General features: G+C 43.5%; 1 protein-coding gene across 5 annotated transcripts; it reads left to right on the top strand.

The window, feature by feature from the left end:
* Nucleotides 1–275: 275 nt before the first annotated feature.
* LOC108043578 (E3 ubiquitin-protein ligase lubel) lies at nucleotides 276–19,945 on the top strand. Of its 5 annotated transcripts, none has more exons than XM_017122346.1 (18): nucleotides 276–486; nucleotides 2,239–2,366; nucleotides 2,430–2,628; nucleotides 3,448–3,584; nucleotides 3,638–3,766; nucleotides 3,980–4,312; nucleotides 5,435–5,557; nucleotides 6,087–6,375; nucleotides 6,436–7,650; nucleotides 7,885–8,054; nucleotides 8,112–8,369; nucleotides 9,466–9,898; nucleotides 10,107–14,134; nucleotides 14,205–14,471; nucleotides 14,785–15,242; nucleotides 17,479–17,850; nucleotides 19,075–19,243; nucleotides 19,614–19,945. In XM_017122346.1, exons 2-18 carry the CDS (start codon nucleotides 2,313–2,315, stop codon nucleotides 19,647–19,649), a joined length of 8,670 nt encoding a protein of 2,889 aa, XP_016977835.1. In that variant the 5' UTR covers nucleotides 276–486; nucleotides 2,239–2,312; the 3' UTR covers nucleotides 19,650–19,945. The 5 variants fall into 5 exon arrangements, with proteins under 5 accessions (XP_016977835.1, XP_016977834.1, XP_016977833.1 ...); XM_017122345.1 differs by having other exon boundaries at nucleotides 9,466–10,021; XM_017122344.1 differs by having other exon boundaries at nucleotides 5,276–5,557.
* The last annotated feature ends 380 nt before the right edge of the window (nucleotides 19,946–20,325 follow it).

The raw sequence follows: 20,325 nt of genomic DNA, 5'->3' as shown, positions 1-20,325 counted from the left end.
GCGCAACAAGTAATAAATTGAGAATAGCACTCGGTTTTTCATCAAAATGTTTAACAACAAAAAGAGATTTCAATAATTAATGTTATTCACACACGCGACGGCGTCTCGCAGTCAAATTGTTCCGTTCGAAAACGATGTATTTATAAAACAACGCGAAAATGCTGAAAATAGGAAATAGAGATGAGACAAGGCGCAGACTGAAGGAAATAGACGGAAAACCAGCAAAATGAGAGTGTAGATCTGCGTTGACTTCTTCCTACTTGTGCGACGACTGGGGACCGAGGATTGCAGTAAAAATGCTGTTTAGAATCTGATTGAGATTTCAGTTCGCTGGGAGACGATCGCCGAACGAGACCGTAGCAGAGTTTTCATGTCGTGCTGTGGCTAGACATCAGATATATATATTTTCCTATATATATTCATGTGCTACCAGCTGGCAGTGGCAGTTTTGAGTGCGGCAAGACGTGTCAAGTGAAATCGAATTATGTAAGTGACCTCTGCATTCGCGAAGACCGATTGCCGTTCGATCCAAACAAGCCACAAAGTTCAACAACAAAATTAAGTTCGCATCGTAATTAAATCTATTTGAAGTGCTCTAAATATAAAACTCAGCTAATTTTAAACACAGAACGCTCCATGAGAAAGTTCAAGGCATTTGGCAGAATAAACAATCAAACGAAAAGTCAAGTATACAAACATACGAAATATTATTATTTTTTTAGTTAATCAGAAAACGTTAAATATTAAAAACTGTGCACAAAATATACGCAAGTATAGGCAAGCCAAAGAAAAGTTTAAAAATAGTTCCCAACGTTCTCCCATAAAAATAAAAACTGTTTCGTTCGCGGCGTGAGACTGTGTCTGTGAGTCAGCGTTGCGTTCGCCTCGGTGGCTGCCTCCCAGGGCATCTGCCTCTTGAAAACGCCGGGCGGAGATGACGGTGGAGGCGGATTTGGTAAGGTGTGTCCAACCACTGCAGGCGGCTTTCATAAATATTGCGCAGTGTGACACGATTTGGGCCAAAAAGTATGGAAAGGCTGCATGGTGTTCCGAAAATAGCGCGAGAAGAGGGAGTTTGGGCACAGAAAACACGCTGCGTATACGCAATGAAAGAGAACAAAATGTTTACTGGTCGGGAAAGACCTATAGTTTGTTAAATGTATGGACAAATTAAATGGATCATTAACCACGCAATTAGAACGTATAAATACTGCGAAAACCGTTTGATAAAATTAGTTTTTTGTTGCACATTTTTTTATGTTATACTTTTTATTACTTTTCAACCAAAATGGGTGCTTGCAACTCTTACTTTTCCCATGAAAGCGTTCAGAAACCATATATTTACCTCAGTAAGATCACTTTTTACGGTCGATTAATACTGCTTTAATCTTGAGCTTAAAAGTAATCACTTTCAAAAGAATTAAAGAAAATATTTTAAATGTTTTTAGATATAATTAAGTTACTCTTTTAATAGTGTAGACAATCCCACGATTTACAAATTCGCACCTGCAGTCGACTTATATAGATTTAAATAGATTTTTGAAAGCTAAATACCATAAGTTAAATACCATAATAGTATTTGAATAAACTTTCTTTAATTTTGTTGCATCAAGTTTTTTGATTAAATAATTTGGCAGCCTTTAATGTATTGCCACCTGCGTCATTACAAACACGATTCGCTCTCTGTTATTTTTGTTTATTCGCTTTTGTTTTCAAGCATTTACATAAAATGCTCTTCAATTGGAAATTTGGATTTTCTCTTTTCTAATTCAATTCTCTATTCCTGGCATCTCAGCCACTTAGCCGCGTTGACAGAGCGATCCAATTGAGTCACTAAGAAACATTTCCCTCTTTCGCATTATTTCATAAATAAACAAGCCCGAACATGTTTTGCCAAAAAATATTTTTGAACTTATTCTATGCACCGAGAGAGGTTTTAGCCTAAATTTAGCGGTCTTATTCGCGATGGAACTCTGGCTGCATTTAGTTTTGTGCACAGCATCCACGAAATTGCATTTTCCGAGCACCTTCCGCATTGGTTGCCTCCGGAATTTGGGTGAGCAAGCTAAAAATATGCATTCATAATTCGCTTTTTTGGCAGACTGCTTAATTAAATTTGAAGTCGTTTGACGTGGCTGTGGATGAGTGAAAATATGGAACAGGGAATTAGTTTTCTTAAAATAAAAATTCTAAAATAATAAAAACCCTCAAAAAACCAATTATTACTTACGTAAACAGATTAAAGGAGAATCCAATCAAGTTTATCGAAAATAAAACGAGACAGCAACTATCTGACGGAGAAATCTTTAAAGATGTCGACCTCACAGTTGCTCAACAAGAATGTTCGCTCGATGCCCTCATGGGTGGTAAGTACCTACCGTGCCCCTGCATCCCAGGTAATATCGAATTGCCTTAATTATCCATTTCAGACTGAAGCGAATGACCGCATTGGACCGAAGCCACCGCCCACGCCCCCCAACGGAGTGGCGGGGGGTCCTCCCAAGGCTCCTGCCCTGCCGCCCAAGGCGAAGAACTCGCCCGAACCCGACTACGAGATCATCGAGTTTTCGAACCAGCAGTACTCCAACGAACCGATGAAGACCACAGTGATTAGGACCAAGACACCAGGTGACGAAACTAAGAGTATGACATCTAAAAGCAATTTGATTAACATAAAAGACGTCTTTTATTTATTCTAATGGTTGAAATGAATTGAAAATAGTTTACATACATATATTTTAATTTTATAATTACCAAAGTATATATGAGCCAACTTAAGCTTATTGTTACTTTAAATATGAATCTTAAAAACGTATTCCCAGTCCATTAAAAAAATTATACTTTTCTATACTTCAATTAAGAAAATTTGTAACCTTTTTAAAAGGGTTACTCTCAGAAAGGCAATCGGTTCAATAATTTCGGAGATGAACCCAATATTTTCGAAATCGTATCAGTTCTATCCATTTTTTCTCGAAACTACTTTTTAAACCTTTTTGACATTCTAACTCAAAAAGTTTTTTCAATTCAATATATATTGATGGAACGGACGATGTTGAAATGTTGTAATATTAACTAATTTTAAAAGTTTTAAGCCAATGAAAAAATTTGGTGAAACATTTTTATTTTCTTGCAAAAGTTTCGCTAGAGGCTCAAATTTTAGTTTCTGCTATTTTCCTTCTCTTTATCAATTCATTTCAAAGTAAACTTCTAAAAAACCCACCGGATGGGTGCCTTTTTTTTGGGGCCCTGGTAAAATTGCTTTTAGTTTGATTCTTAGTTTAAAATTCTTAGAAAACGAGCATAAAAGATATAAAAAAACATAAGGTTGACAATGTTATTTCGTTGTCTCGCGAAACCATGTAACCCCTTACGATACACATATGTAGTTGGGAAAATTGACCTCAACAAAGGCATTTTATGAACCTTCTTTTTATTCCCAACATGTAGATAACAAATTAAAGTGCACGCTGTGTGGCTCCCAGAATCCCTGGGTGACCTGTGCCGAGTGCGCGGGTCAGATATTTTGCGCCTCCTGCGACGACATGTTCCATAAGCATCCCAAGCGCAAGCAGCACGTGCGAAAGGTATGATTCCTCGATCCGGAAACTAATCCGATATTAATGTCATAGCCTTGCAGGCCGTGGAGCGGGGCACGCCCCCAATTCCCCCTAAGGTGCAGCCGGGAGGTGGGGCACCTGCCCCTGTGGCGCCACCCCGTCGCGGTAAACGCGGCCTGCTGACTCCGTTTCTGGGCCGCAAGGATCAGGTACGCCACTGCACGATCTCCTAGACCTGTAAGAAAAGCCCAGCGATGGCCTGCTAGAGAACCAAGTTTGTAATATTCAATTTGAATGCTTCAATAAAAACTGTCCTTAAAACCAGAACGCCCGCCCAGAATCGAACCAAAGAGCCAGATATATTTGATCATTATTTTTTCGACTACCGAAACCGAAATGGCACCCAACCCGACTCTTTCCAGATGCTGCCACCGCCCTCGCCCACGCCCTCGCACAAATCGCTGAGCGGCTGGCGGGGATCGCTTGGGGGCGGGGCCACGCCCCCAGTGCCACCAGTTGCCACAACCAGCCAGATGAACAACCGACCGCTTCCAGAGCCGCCCCGCAGCGAGGGCGGAGGATCCTCCCGATCAGGCACACCCAAGTCCGTGTTCGACACCATCCAGCGTCCGCCGTCCGTCCAGCTGGAGAAGATCAAGACCAAGGCCAGCGCCACCCTGGACCGCATGGCCATCCTGCAGCAGCGGTACCGCCAGCAGAAGGCGCGGCAGGACCTGAGCGCCAACAGCGAACAGGTGAGAGCCCGCCCACCTCAGTTCACAATGGAACGAATTCCCTCATCATCGAGTGTTTCGTATTGTCTTTGCTTGGAAAATATTATTTCAACGATCAAGTCCTTTTTATTCACCTTTCTTTTAGAACATATTGCTGTCATTGCTTATAAGGAAAGGCAGAATTTCGTACTTTTTTTATTTACTACAAATTTTTTATAGTGAGTAGTTTGGAATAACCCATAAAAAAATATGTATATTAAATCAACAAAGAGTAACTGTTACTGTTATTTTTGGGCAAGTTAGTACTTACGTCACAATTAAAACTGTAACAAAACAATTTTATTTCTTGTACTATGTTGATTTAATACGTATCTCTTCGAACAACTTGAGGGAAGTTCAGTGCTAGTAATTTGTGGATTGTGAGTTAAAGTCAAGGTTTTGCTGAGAATATATTTTTTTAAATTCGTTAATTTTTCGCTCAAAAATCAACTTTAAACTTTTCTGAATAGCAAGTTTAAATAACTATGAAATGTTATATAGAAAGAAAGTATGCAACTTTGCAAACCGATGTTTATATACCCTTGCAACTGTTAAAAAAAAAGTTTTTGTTATTTCGATTTCTTAAAAACAATAAAGCTATGTCGATTTTCGGATTCTAAAATATTTTAATATTACTATCTCTCGGAGTATATTCGTACACGTTAACGAACCATAAAATTATAATATGTTTACCCTTGCAGAGGGTATTATTATCATTGATTTACTACAATTATAATAGAGTAAAATATTGTAGAGATAGTCAGACAATGTAAGCAGTCAAGTCCAAATTGAAGTCTCTTTTAACAAATTGAAGAAAAGGTATTTGATCCTTGATATCATTTATTTTCCGTGTACACCTCGTATCGTGCTGTCTCGTTTCGTCATGTGTCGTTTCTCCCTTTCCTCTCTTTTCTCTGTTTCTCGTTGGTCATTTCCCCACCGCAGCATTTGTCGAATGGAGCCGGCTTTGAGCACTGGTCAAACATTTCACCATCGCCCTCGCATTTTCGTTCCGGCAGCATGTCATCCGGTTTGAACTCATCCCATTTCGATCTCTCGGATGACTCACAATTTCACAATTCCTTGCTGCTCCAACAACGACAGGCGGCTGGTGTCCAGCGGCGACAGATGAGCACCTCGGTGTTCAACCTGAACACCAATACCCGTCGACCCTTGGCCGAAACCCAGAACGGGAGCGCCTGGATCACCAATCAGCGCATCCAGCAGGTGAGTGGATGTAAACAGTTGAATAAATCAAATAATATCTTAGTAATGCTTTCAAATTGATTTGACGTTTGGATTTTTACTGAATTTCCTTAAAAGATTCCGTCTATTTTCGGTCAGCATCAAGCAAATATTGGTTTTAATATCTAATTTATTCAGTCAGACTAATTCAGTTTGAATTACTTCCTCAGCTAATTTAACAAACTAAAAAAGTAAATTGAACTCTAGAAAAATGTATCCACATGCATTTCTTAGACGATGTTTGCCCACACAAAGCTTTGTCCATATTCAACATTAATATCAATATATTTCAAAGGACTAAAGCTAAGTTCAGACCTAAAAAAATATTTTTGAACATTTTAAATGTCGAAAAATAGCAATAAATATATAAAGGAAAGCAGAAACATTATAAAAGCTGCAAGCAAATCCACTTTGGACCATTTTGCACAAATATTTTGCCAGTTTTCAATTTTAGCCTTAGATATGTTTCCCTAGTGGTTTTAACTAAAAAGTCCCGATTCCCCCATTGCAGGCCCAATCCTTGGCGCAACTTAACTGCGCCGGCTGTCAGCAGAGTCAGCAGCATCCTGGCTGGCCGCAGCATCAGCATCCGCATCATCATCAGCACCACCAGCAGCAACATCCCGACCAGTGGTCGCAGTTCGGCTCCCAGCAGCAGTTCAACAACTCCAACCTGTCCCTCAACGTGGGACCGGGCTACATGTCGCAGCAGCATCATCCGCACTACCCGCCGCCGGTGTTCATGACCCAGCGAGGAATGATGTACCCAGGGGCGCCTGGCTATCCCATGATGCATCCAGGTAAATACCATGCTCCTACTATGCTATACCAGCAGTGGCCTCAAGTGTCTTCTTTCCCAGGTGTCATGGGCATGCCACCTTCAGCCGCCTCCAGAGCCGCCTCCCGATCCCGGTATGCCGCCTCCCCGACGCCCAGCCGCAAGTCCATGTCCCTGCGACGCAAGCGGAATAGCTACGTGGACGACGAGCTAACAGACGACGAGGACTCTGACCAGGACGACCGAAGGTCCTTGGTCTCCAATCGCTCGGCCATGACGAGTGCCTCCCGCTCCCAGCAGCACCACCAGCACCACCACCAGCCCCGCCAGCGGCGCCTTTCGAGCGCCTCGCAGCTAATTGCCGGTGATGAGTTGGATGGCGACCAGAGGCATGGATTGCGGCAGCACAAGGGGCGAGATCGGCGGGGATCCGTGGCCAAGTCCGTGCAGAGCGAGTGGCTGCCGGAGAGACGTGACAATGAGGGAACCCTGACCAGGAACAAGCCAGCAACAGACTCGTCCCGCACCACTCGCATTTACTCCGACCTGGAATCGGAGGGCTCGGGTGCCCGTGCCCTGGTTCAAGCCAAAATCCAGCAGAAGCTCCAGGAAGCCGATCAGCACAGGTCCGCGAAGAAGGTCGACCACAAACGCAAGCCGGAGATGAAGGACGAGAACACACAGGCTGCGGCGGTGGTGCAAAAGACGGTGGCTCCGGCCCAGGAGGAGAGTGCCTCCGAATACGAGGAGGTGGTCGAAGAGGTGACCGCTTCGGAGAGCGAGGCCGAGGCTCAAACCGCTCCCGATCCACCGGATGACCCGCAGGAGATTGAGCCCGACGATCTGGGCCCACCACCTTCTACGCCCGATCACGAATGGGAATGCGAGTTTTGCACGTTCGTGAACGAGGCCAACATCAAGATCTGCTCCATATGCTGTAAGACTCCCTGCAAGCCACCAGTGCAGCCCACCAAGGCCAAGAAAGTGGAGGAAAAACCACAGGCGCAGGCTGGAAAGCCCAACAACATCAAGGTGGCTTCCATGCCGGAAGTCAAGCCAGTGCAAAAACCTGCTCTGAGGAGCCAACAGCCCAGTCAAAAACCTAGTAGTGGCAATACCACGGCCTCAAGTTCGACTATGTCCAACCACGTCACCACCAGAACTCCAAAAGTTTCACCCACCGTCAACACCAAAAACGCCTCCAGCATCCCTGTCAAGACACCTGCGAAGTCAACTCTGAAAACTTCGTCCGAGAACGAATCCGATAACTCGCTGGCCAAGAGCCTACTGCACAAAGGTAGGATACAAAAGAGAATCTCATTTTTCGAGGGCACAAAGGCCTAGAAACACCCACCCACCCAAGCCTAAGTACACCTAGTTAGTACACTAATAGAGCCAACCACTGTAAGCCTACAATTAACGCATTTATGGAAATCAAATACAGAACATGACCAAATCCCAGTTTGTTTAATTTGAATCCTTTGGTGATCCCATACCCACAAAGCTAATGCTCTCATCCGTATCGTTCCAGAGTCCGTTGAAAACATTTGGAATACTCTGGATGAGAGCATTCAGGCACAGGCGGAGAAGGTTCTGAAGAAGGCCCAGAAGGTTTCCACGGGCTGCGGTGGAACTCCGCCTCGGGAAACAGCGGCCGTGGAAATGGGAACCTCGCCGCCACCTCAAAGTATATCCACACAAGTAATTAAAGCCTTAAGGTTGACCCGAGCTCTAGCCTAATCCACTGCTTAATTGCAGACCTACGACGCCCTGCCCTTTAACTCAAAGTCGGAGGAGATCTCGACAGTGGTTCCGGATCGCTTTAGGACCCCGGATCCAAATAAGATGGAGCGACGGCCCCACTATCGCAGCAGTTCCCAGCTGCCGCAGGAAAATGATCGCTATCGCAGTGCCAATGATCTGAGGTATCACGATAGTCCTGGCCTGGACCCCTACAGTGCCGGTCTGGTTACCAGACGGCCCAATTTCATTAACGAGCTGCGCATGCTGCAACATGTAAGTTATGTTGGTCTAATAGACCAACAAAATAGTTAAAATTTCCTACTCATGCATGATGGTTAATTTACTCTTACGTAATACCTTACCAAAAAGAATAAAAAAAGGAACCATTTCGTTATTATTTCACAATAAAAAAAAAAAAAAATAAATAACTATTTCCAAAAGTAAGGTCATCTTTATTAGAAAAACTAAAAACCCAAAAGTATGCAACAACAACATACAAATATTACGAAAATAATCTAATTCGGAAATTTTAATGTTAAATAGTAACTAATAATAGGAGGCTAACAATATATAGGTTCTGCCTAATGTGCCAAGAATCCCATTACCCGCTCAAAAGTTAAAAAAAAACAAGATGTTTTGGTATTCTTCAAAATGACAATTAGTAAATATCTACTATATCAGAATTAGGCTTTTAGTTTTGTCAAAATCGAAATGTAGTCGTTTTGTAATAACTTTTTGCTTCCTCTCTTGTTAGTCACTGAATTTGATATCAGAAATTTAGTATGTTGAAAGTGCGATCGTCACGACATTTTTAAAACGTTAAGAGGTGTTTTTAAGGTTTCAATTTTAACAAAATATTTTTCATAGTTGCATAGCTATGGGCCTTGGTCAATTTGACCAAGCTAACACATTTCATCAAAGACGCAGAGTCAATTTCAAGTGCGATCGTCTGCTACTCAAGACATGAATTTTCTACATCCGTTTCTCGTACAGTAAAAGGGAATATTAAGCCGAGCCTATCAAATCATGACCATCGCTACACCAAAGTTCGGCTAAGTAGTTATTTAGAAATTTAAATCGAAAGACTTAACAAGTTTATTGTCAATAATTGGGAATTTATACCTGTAATACTTATAAGTCAAGTTCCCCTTCACCCCATTTAATGATTGTCCACGAAGGAAAGTGTTAAATAATAAATTCCAATCTAATACAAAAAAAAAAAAAAAAAAATTGGGAATTTAAGAAAAATATTTGTCAGAGACTGCTATAAAACAAAGGCAATGACATTTTAATGGTCAGTTTATCGCTTTATATAAAAAACCATGTAACCACGATTTCTAAGCCAAACTCCTTTGTAAAATGTTTTCAGCAAACCTCTTCGCCCTTCGACATGCCCCTAGAGACATTCGGGGTGAAGCACGAACCAGCCAGAGACCCGGAAACGGAAATGCACATCATACTGAAGGAGCTGGAGCTGTACAAGTTCACGGTGGAGGAACTGGAGGCGGCCCTGAAGTACTGCTCCCCCGACACGCACCCCATTCAGTGGCTACGCGAAAACTGGCCGAAACTGGTGCAGACGGTGCAGAGTTTGTCCACCAAGTACGGCCAGGAAAGAGGCGAGAACACGATCGGAACCGTGTCCCAAAACGAGGCACGCGAGGCGCTTCGCAGTTCCGGGGGAAATGTGTGGCAGGCGGTGGCAGACTGCATCCAACAGCGCCAGCAGAAGTACAGGAAACTGGCGGCCAAGGGGAACTTCCTGCGGGAGGACATCGTGAATGCGCTGACGGCGCACCAAGGTAATGTGGACCAGGCGCTGGTGGAGCTGAATCGCACGCAACTCAAGCCATTTCTAATGCGCATCTGGGGCTCGCCTAATGGCGTTGAGAATGAGAGTGGCGTCGCCATAGACACCAAGTCGGGTTAGTTTGTAGAGCCTGCATCAGTCAGCCGCTGTGCCATAATGTCCCATCTTTCTTTCTCTCCCCGCATTCATTGCCAAAACAGATATCCATGACTTCCTCAACACTCATGCCTTGGACTGCCTGCAGCTCCCGTTGGCAGGGGATAGTCCCAGCGCCGCCCAATCCAATCCCTTTGAACCACCTCGCACTGACGACAGCCCCGCGAAGTCCACCTATGCCACGCCTAGTCCCTATCAAATGGAAGACAGCGCCCTGAAGAGCTTGGAGATACTCATCGGAAACATGGAGCAGAACCAGGCCAAGCAAAACCAGGAGGTGCTCCGATCCATTGAGACCATGATGGACACGTTCAAGGGCAAGCCGGAGCTGGAGTACGAGACGGATCCGGAGATAATGCGTATCCTCACAAAAAGCCCCATCAGCACGCTGAAACCCTCTGGAACCATCGAGGATAAGTCCACCGAGGACGTCAAGAACTTCGTGTGGCAGCACATTCAGGATATTGTGCCCAATCTGGTGCAGCAGGTTGAACAAGAGCTCCTGGAGAAGCCGGAGGTTGAAGGTCCAGTTCCGGAAGGCCAGCCAAAGTTAGCAGAGCCTGCACCAGAACATGCGCCTGCTCCAGAACCTGAGTCTGAGCCGGAACACACACCTAGGGTCGATCCTGCGGTCTACATCATGGAGGAGGTCATCAAGCCGAATTTGAGGGAAGCAAGCATACGCGAGGAGCTCCCACCAAGTTTTATTTATGCGACAGAAATAGCCAACTTCAGGTTGGAGTTTGATCGTGGCACTGAACGATGGCACGTGGCGGAGTGGGAATACGATGATCTTGAGGGTGCAGAACGCATAGTATACAAAAGCTTTATAGCTCCAAACGAGGAAATTAAGGAGGAGATTCAAGAGGTAGCTGTCAACGGCTCGGCAATCGTACTTCCAGCTACAAATATACAGGAGGAATCTGCTACAGTAATCTCCAGCAACCCACAAAAGACTGAACATACCGAAGTAACAAAACCAGAAACTGTAATAGTTAATGAACCACTTTCACAAAACACAAATCTAGAAACTTTTAAGCCTTTAGTAACTACAGAGGAGATCGTTAATGAAGCCACGGCAAAGCAAGGAATTCAAAATGATGAACATAAATTCAATGAAAATAATTCACAAGTTCAATCAAATTTATCGGAATCACATGCCCACACCAACCCAGAAACTTTTACAGATAAAACAGTTGATCAAGCCACCGCACAGCCAGCAAAGGAAAATGAAAAGCAGATATCTAATGAAAATAATGTGCAACTTGATGAAAAGCCTACCACGAGTAAAGAAGCCAATCGCAGAAATAACCGATCTTTGCAACAGAAAAAAGGAAGAACTCGGGAGCAGAGTCAAAAACCAACTAACCGCTCAAAACTAACAAAAGATAAGGACCCGAAACCAAATGAAGAGAAGAAAGAACACAAAACGCCAGCGGAAATGGCAACTAAAGGAGCAGAAGCAGTCACAGAGTCAAATTCTAGTTCAACTGATAATAAGTCAGTTGTGACTGCAACTATTGATGACATCTACACAACTTCTCCAAACGAGCCACAATCTGAACAAGGAGTTAACCAATACGTCGATTCCACTGTTCCCGAACACACTTCTATTATTTCCTCACAAGATAATATTCCTCCAGCTCCCTTAGACGATTCGCAAAGTTTATCGACAAATATTGTAACTCAAAACGAGGCATCGGCTATTTGGGATCAACCTGAAGAGAACCAGGAGATTGCTGGATCTTCAAGCCAGAAAGAAACAAATGAACCCATAACAAACGCTACAAACGAATCCAGAATTGAACACATATATCTGGCAAACAATATCAATTATTCGGATCAACCTGCAGAGTCACAAAAGATGGCTACATCTACCAATATAACGGAGATAACTGAATCCATTACACACCCCCAAGAAGGATCAAGTATTGAAAATGTTTCCAGCAATTCACCCGAAAACGATGATAAATTGGAGTCCATCAAGAATAACGAAGTTACTGTAGAAGATAATTTCGCTTCCAGAATCCTCTCCCCATCTTCCACAAATGAATCTCTAGTTAATGATAGTCCAGAGATCGCGCCTAGTACCACGTCGACAGCCATCGATCACAAGCGAAGTCCGAAGCGTTTTTCAAAGATTCCCGTGAGAACTTTGAGCAGCAACAGTCTGCGAAGTGAAAGCAGAGCGAGCAATCGTACTCCAACAGCAACTGATGAGTTTGAAACAGAAGAGACCACAAGAAAATATGATATAAAGATAAGTGACAGCTCCTCTATTGTTAACCAAGATATTCAGTCTGAAAAGGAAGTTTATTTTGTCGCAGAAAGTGCAGTCCAACCGATAAATTTAGAACAAGAAGTTCCTACAACAACTGCTGCAGAAAGTGCAGTCCAACCGATAAATTTAGAACAAGAAGTTCATACAACTGCTGCTATAGCCATTACTCCAACAGATTCCGATGAAGTATTCGAGGATGCCCCGGAATTCAGCAGCAGTGAAGGAACAAAACCCCACGATGAAGCCGCTTCCGATGCAGATCTTTATAGCCTGGACAGCGATGGGCCGCGGGCAGAAACAAAGTCCCCGGAGAACGAAGTCCTCCTCTTGCTGGATGAGCACACCCCCTTGGAATCATTAGTTGCCAAGTCCAGCAGCAACGCTAGCATGAACTCCCAGTCAACTCAATCGGAAACGTCCAAGGTTGTCCTCAAGGAATTTGTTCCTTCCGGAGATCCGGCCAAGCAGAACCTCAGTGAACTGGTTGAAGACACTCAACGGTTGATTAAACAAATGCGCGATGAGATCAGCATGGATGAGTTCGAGTCCACCGATGAAGATGATTTCTCCGACGAGTACTCGGATGAGTACGACGATGGCGAGGAGGAGGAGTGGTACGACAGCGAGGGCGAAGAGGAAGGCGACTACGATGGGGAGGGGGGCGATACCTACAACGAGCACCCTTCCCAAATAGAAGAGGCCTCCACCGGCGATGAGGGCACCGAGATCGAGGACATAATGGAGGAGGATGAAGATCAGGCTGACGAAGACGAGGCACAACCCACCCAAATCACACCAAACATTGAACCACTCATATCGCCTGCTCTATCAGTCACGCCCACGAACCAAGAAACTGATCCGATCGCACACACTGAGGTTGTTTCATCCACAGGAAGGAGCCTGGAGGCTCAGTCGCACAATACTGAAGTCGAGTTGAGCCTGCCTCCTCAGACTGATCATGTTGAGTCGGAAGTAGAAGCACTGCCTATACAATCGCCTTCTCTCGTTATTGACTCGGAAAGCCGACCTGCGGAACAGCCTGTTGAACTTGTGCTGGAAATACCTTTGGAAGTAGAGCCAGCCATTGAATTGGATCCCGTTGACGAACCTACTGCCCTGCCCATAACACCCGGACCACCCATTGTTGATTCCGAATCCCGACCCGTGGAGCCGCCCGTAGAACAAGTACTGGAAGAGCCCAAAAAGGTAACCCCCAGCATGAAAGGCAAGGCTGTAAGCAAAGACACCGCCTCTTCAATCAGGCCCAAAATTGCCAAGTCCACAGTCAGTAAGATTCCCAAGCCCACCAGCGAACCCACTAACAGTACGAGTAGCACCCCCCCAAACAAGAAGGTTCCGCTGCGCTCCAAGTCCTTTTCGGCTCCCATGGGTATTTCCTCTGTGAAACGCATCCAGGAGGTCTACCTCCAGAAGCAAAGCTCATCGATCGGGGCCAGTCGAGTGCCGCTCAAGAGCAGTCCGATCACCAAGAAGTCGATCAACGATGCCATTAGCAGGTTTAATTCAAACCACGCCGAAGGACCCAGCACCAGTGGAGCAGCGGCTGCAGCGGCATTGCTAAAGCCGCGATCCCAGCCCCGAATCCCCAAGAAGAAGTACCACGAGACCTGCTTCTCCGACGACGACTACGAGACCTCGGCCACGGAGGAGGAGCAGGAGGACCAGGACCTCGCCGAACCCCTCAAAGCAGAACTGCTAAAGCGTAAGCTGAGTATGCCCGTCTTCCGGGCATATCCTAGTGTTCAAGAGCCAGTAATTGAGGACCCAGCGGTGTGTACAACCCGACAAGTGGCTCAGCCAGTTCCTCAAGAATCTTGCTTTGTTTGCTCTCATTTTTTAGGTCCTGGCACGCAAGTACGTCGATCAGGAATTGGTGGCTAACATCGCTGAGGCTCAGATAGCCGCCACCTTGGTGAGCATGAAGTTCACGGAGGACGTGTCTCTGTGGGCGGCAAGGGAGTGCTCCGACCTGGACCAGGCCATCGCCATGCTCCAGCAGGAGTGCGAGCTGTGCATGAACAACTTTCCCATGAACCAGATCGTATCCATGCTGAAGTGCCTCCACAAGTGCTGCAAACAGTGTGCCAAGAGCTACTTCACCGTACAGGTGAGCGATGGGATGTGGATCTGAAGAAATTGGGGGTTGAGTTGTCTTAAGAAATCCTAAAGATAAAAAATTAAGTCTAAGTGCTACTACTATGTCCTAACGACAACAATGTGGAAATTGTTTCAATGTAACCTCGACATTAAAACTGGTATCTTTTGTATGCCAATACAGAGTCAACTTTTGTAAAGGGCCCCTCGAAACAAACAATTCTAACAGTTAAAATATGACTGACTCCGATCGTAGAATCAAAGATTGATAATTTTTTAGCTAAATAAATCTGATCGTTTTACCTTTATTTATCACTATTCCTCAGATAACCGATCGTAGTATCAACGATTGCAGTTGCCCGTTCTGCAAATTGCCCGAACTGAGTAACGAGGTCCATCACGAAGATGAGCACCTGGAGTACTTTTCCAACCTCGACATTTTCCTGAAGAGCATCCTGGACAACGACGTGCATGAGCTCTTCCAGCGCAAACTTCGCGACCGCACCCTGCTGCAGGACCCCAACTTCAAGTGGTGCATCCAGTGCTCCTCCGGATTCTTCGCCAGGCCCAAGCAGAAGCGTCTGATCTGCCCGGACTGCGGTTCGGTCACGTGTGCCCAGTGCCGGAAGCCCTGGGAGCGCCAGCACGAGGGCAGCTCCTGCGAGGCGTACCTGGAGTGGAAGCGCGAGAACGACCCCGAGTTGCAGGCACAGGGCGTCCAGGAGCACTTGGCCCAGAACGGCATCGACTGCCCCAAGTGCAAGTTCCGCTACTCGCTGGCCAGGTATGTCCAAGGCACTTCCTCACTTACAATTAGGAATGACTTAGAAAATTAGAAAACTTGACTAAAGCTTCAAAAGAAATAGTGGGAGATACCCAAAGTTTTTATATGTACCCCCTTAAAAGTTTAAAACTGGATTTTCAGTGACGCTAAAGTGTTTTCTGCGAAGGTAAACTAGCTTTGATTTATACAATGGATTGTGTTAAAAACAAGAAAGGAAAGCTAACTTCGGGCGGAGCCGAAGTTGATATACCCTTGCAGAATACTCTGTAAATTATATTCTCCAAAATTATTCATATTATGCATTCTTAATACTCATAAAAAATCCCAACTTCCTAACTTTAAAAACACCAAAGTTATAGCATTTCCAATCGTTCAGTTATATGGCAGCTATAAGATATAGTCGGCCGATCCTTATGAAATTTAGTAGGTCGGATTGATTGGCCAAATATAAAATCCATAGAAAATTCCAACTTCCTAACTTTACAAACACCAAAGTTATGGCATTTCCGATCAATCAGTTATATGGCAGCTATAGGATATAGTCGGCCGATCCCGATCCGTTCCGACATATATACTGCGTGCAAAGGAAAGAAGGCTGTGTGCAAAGTTTCAACTCGATAGCTTTAAAATTGAGAGACAGACAGACGGACAGACGGACATGGCTATATCAACTCAGGAGGTGATCCTGATCAAGAATATATATACTTTATAGGGTCGGAGATGTCTCCTTCACTGCGTTGCACACTTTTGACCAAAATTATAATACCCTCTGCAAGGGTATAAAAAGCTTATGTTTCCCATGTTTTTATACCCTTAAGGGGGTATATACCTTTTTTTGTCGAAAAAAATAGGAAAGTTTGGATTTTTTTATGTATGTAACTATTGTTTTTATTAAATGAATGATTATATTTTCTGAAAGTTTAGATTGTTGACAATGTTTATACAAAATTTTTTGAAAAAATATTTAATAGTTTTTAAGGTGTGGCTGTTTCCCTTAAACGCCTTTTTTTTAAAGAGCCTTGCTGTGATAATTCCTCAGGACGAATGGGTCAACTGATACCAAAAAAATAAAAATATTTCATTAGTTTAAAGTAGTATCCTGTACTTGAACGAACGTTTTTAAATTTTTTTTTTTTTTTGTGCATACGGGAACGATTAATGCAAAAAATGACGTTTTTGGACGCAAAAATTCTTACAAAACTATCTATTTCGGCGAAATAAAAATTTTTACATGAAAAAACGATCGTTCAAGTACTAATAAAATTCATTACGAACATTTAAAAAAAAATTTGAAGAAAATCGGTTCAGTACTTTTTCGCCAATCCATATCACCGCAAAGTCATTTTTAAAAAAAACCATTTCGAGATATTCGCGTTTAAAGTTTCAAGTTTGGGTCTGGGCGGGGACGAATCTCAAATCTCTATGAAAGTTTTGGGAAATATTCTCAAGAAGTTGTTCTTTAAGATAAAGCAAAAAAAAAAATTCGATTTTTTGAAAATGAAAAAGGTATATGCTTGCAATGCATTTTAGACCATATAAAGTGGACATATTCATGATAATGTGCTTGGCTAGAAACGTCATTTTCGTCTGTCCGTTTCTATGCAAAATAGACTTTCAGCTTTTGCAGGTAAATATATATAAACGTTCATACAGACGGATTGACGGACTGACTTACGGCCATAGCTAGATCGACTCGGTCATTGATCCTGATCAAGAACATATGTAGTCGGAAACATAATTTTCATCCATAACAATATACGCTTAAGATTAATAACTGAAGGCTTAGTAACGTTTACGAATTTGAGAAATACGGTTTACATTTTATAATAATTAAGCTCGTTACCGCAACGGAAACGATTGAAAATCGTCATTATCTTGTCGTTTGTAAACATAGATACCATAATTAGAGTTAATACCATTAATTACCAAAACAAATTCCATATTTATAAGTCTATATATTGGCCCAACGCAGGTCATTAGCAGCAAATTGAATTTTGTTTTGAATTGGGTAATGACCGGTTACTAACCAAGATTCTAGAGCCGACTAAAGGTGATGCCCACATGTTTTTACGAGTACAATTTCTACTTTTCTTTGTGACTTATAATAATTATATTTCGAAGTTGAAAACATGGGTGTATATGGCAGGTGTAACGTATTTTGGGCGCACCAAAATCTTTATTATTATTATTTATTTGCTGTTGTCCTGGCTAATTCAACCACAACTCATTTTCCCAGGGGCGGCTGCATGCATTTCACCTGCACCCAGTGCAAATTCGAGTTCTGCTACGGCTGCGCCCGGCCCTTCATGATGGGCGCCAAGTGCACCGTGTCCTCGTACTGCGCCAAACTCGGTCTGCATGCCCACCACCCGCGCAACTGCCTCTTCTACCTGAGGGACAAGATCCCACTGCAGCTGCAGTTCCTGCTCAAGGAGCAGAAGGTCAAGTTCGACACGGAGCCCATCCAGAGCCAGGACGAGTCCAGCAGCTCCTCCAAGGCCCGTGCCCAGGCCCGCTGTCCCATCCCGCTGCAAAAGGAGACGCCGCAGGGCCTCGTCGATACGGTGTGCAACACCGAAGTGCCCGACAAGCACGCTGGCATGTGTCGGTGAGTTCAAGATACCTTGCTTAATTATTTAAAATGTAATACCAAATGCAATTTGGTTTTTTGAGATCGGATATATATCAACAATAACGAGAACGGAAGCTAACTTCGGCAAGCCGAAGTTTTAATACACTTGCAGACATATAAAAATAGAAACAAGAAAGGAAAGCTAACTTCGGGCGGAGCCGAAGTTGATATACCCTTGCAGAATACTCTGTAAATTATATTCTCCAAAATTATTCAAATGATGCATTCTTAATACTCATAAAAATCCCAACTTCCTAACTTTAAAAACACTAAAGTTATGGCATTTCCAATCGTTCAGTTATATAGCAGTTATAGGATATAGTTGGCCGATCCTTATGAAGTTTGGTAGGTCGGATTGATTGCCCAAAAATAAAACCCATAGAAAATCCCAACTTCCTAATTTTACAAACACCAAAGTTATGGCATTTCCGATTAATCAGTTATATGGCAGCTATAGGATATAGTCGGCCGATCTGGCTCGTTCCGACTTATATACTACCTACAATAGAAAGACAACTTTTGGGAAAGTTTCAAGCACATATCTTTAAAACTGAGGGACTAGTTTGCGTAGAAACGGACGGACGGACGGACAGACGGACATGGCTAGATCGACTCTCCTGGTAATGCTGATCATGAATATATATACTTTATAGGGTCGGAAATGTCTCCTTCACTGCGTTGCAAACTTTTGACTGAAATTATAATACCCTCTGCAAGGGTATAAAAAGGGATATTTTCACAGCATTAAACAATTATTCCTATGGAAGCTATAAGATAAAGACGTCCGATCGGCAAGCGCTTTTACCCTGATCAAGGTATGCGTAAATAAGTAAGACTTGGAAAAATTGATGTCAATAGCTTATATACTGCGCAAAATGACCTGAAAAACATCAAATTTTAACCGTTTCACCCTATTGTTCCTATGGAAGGAATGGTCAAGGTGTGCATAAAAAAATAAGATTTGGAAAGATGCATGTCAAAAAGCTTTTACACTGCGCGAAATATCTTCCATTTTTGCAAGTTATATCCGACTGTTCCTATGGGAATATAGACATCCGATCGGGACGGTTTTTAAACTTGACCTGCGTACACATGTTTTAGGACGACTGTGAAAGTTTGAGATTCTGACCAAAATTATAATGCCCTCTGCAAGGGTATAAAAATCGAATGACCCTGTCGCTTAATCCCTATGTTTTTCAGCACCCACTACGTAGAGTATTTGGCTGGCAAGGTGGCCAAAGCAGGCATCGATCCGCTGCCCATCTTCGACCTGACGGACTGCGTCCAGGAGCTGCGTAGGCGTGGCATCGCACTGCCAGAGCGCGGACCCTGGGACACCGACGAGATCTACAAGACCATGTGCTCCGAGGTGCGTTGTGCTGATCATCAATTGATCGCTTTATTGATTTCCTTTTATTCGATTGGCATGATTTGGCTTTGTTTTCCATTTGCCTTAATCGGGTTTCGCTACGCGGAAAACGAGTTTCCTGCGGCCGGGGGCGATGTGTTTTCGCCGGGTGATTCAGTCTCCGCCCCCGTAGATTGATCAAGGCGGAAAAAACAAATAAAGAAAATAAGATCGTTTAGCCGCTAACTAAATTTTTGGATGCTGTCTGACGTATTTCACACGCGTCTTAATTGATATTCGCTTTATTATTATTTAATTGTAAACAGTTCGGTCGGTCGAACCGAAAATGTTTATAGATGTGCCCATCTCTCAATCTCGTTCTTACTTATAGGTAATCAAACAGCATATTCCCCTGAAATCGGCATAAGCGGGAGCAGAAGAAGCGATGCCATTGGAAACGGCACTGTTGCAATTCTTCATTAATTTTCATGATTTATGGCGAGCACTTTTATAGTCATTTTTATACAGCCACCTACCCACGAATCGAACTCAAGACTTGGGCAGTTCTCTAGATTAGACATCGCACACCTTCATCGACACACCCACTCATCGTCCAGAAGCCTTTGCCATTTTGTTTAGTTACTAAGAGATGAAAATCAACAGAGGACCAAAGATCCGCACGTGTAACAAAGTGCATCAATAAACCGATCATGTGAAACACAATGCAATTGTTTTAGAATTTATTCATTAATTGAACTGTGAACAACAGAGCGCAGGTGGTGCGGTTCGAGAAGGTGTTTTCAGTAGAGGGGCGTTTGACCATCCAACAAATCAAATAATCGAGTAAGTAACCACAAAATGGGCGGTTCCAAAGACAATTTGTCCCATATAATCTACAATATTATTGTATACTTTTGAGCTTGCTCTAGTTTGTCAAAGCAAAGCACAAAGTGATAGCTTTGAATATCTTGAAAGTCGTAATTCCACAGAGAAACGTATCCCGCCCCTTGGCCGTTTGCGATATTGCCAAAAAGGCAAATGCGACCCATAAATTATGTCCCGCGACAAAAAGAAAAACCACAAAAACACCAACCACATCGGCA

The sequence above is a fragment of the Drosophila rhopaloa genome, unplaced genomic scaffold (genome assembly GCF_018152115.1).
Source record: "Drosophila rhopaloa isolate 14029-0021.01 unplaced genomic scaffold, ASM1815211v1 contig_2, whole genome shotgun sequence".
NCBI classification, from domain to species: domain Eukaryota; kingdom Metazoa; phylum Arthropoda; class Insecta; order Diptera; family Drosophilidae; genus Drosophila; species Drosophila rhopaloa.
Note: the sequence above shows the minus strand (reverse complement) of the source record. Positions and strands in the feature narration are given on the sequence as shown.

Coding starts and splice junctions, on each gene's coding strand:
- LOC108043578 (XM_017122342.2), top strand. CDS start 2,313: ATGTCGACCTCACAGTTGCTCAACAAGAATGTTCGCTCGATGCCCTCA. Junction 7,651..7,884: donor CAAGAGCCTACTGCACAAAG/GTAGGATACAAA, acceptor GTATCGTTCCAG/AGTCCGTTGAAAACATTTGG. Junction 8,370..9,465: donor AGCTGCGCATGCTGCAACAT/GTAAGTTATGTT, acceptor AAATGTTTTCAG/CAAACCTCTTCGCCCTTCGA.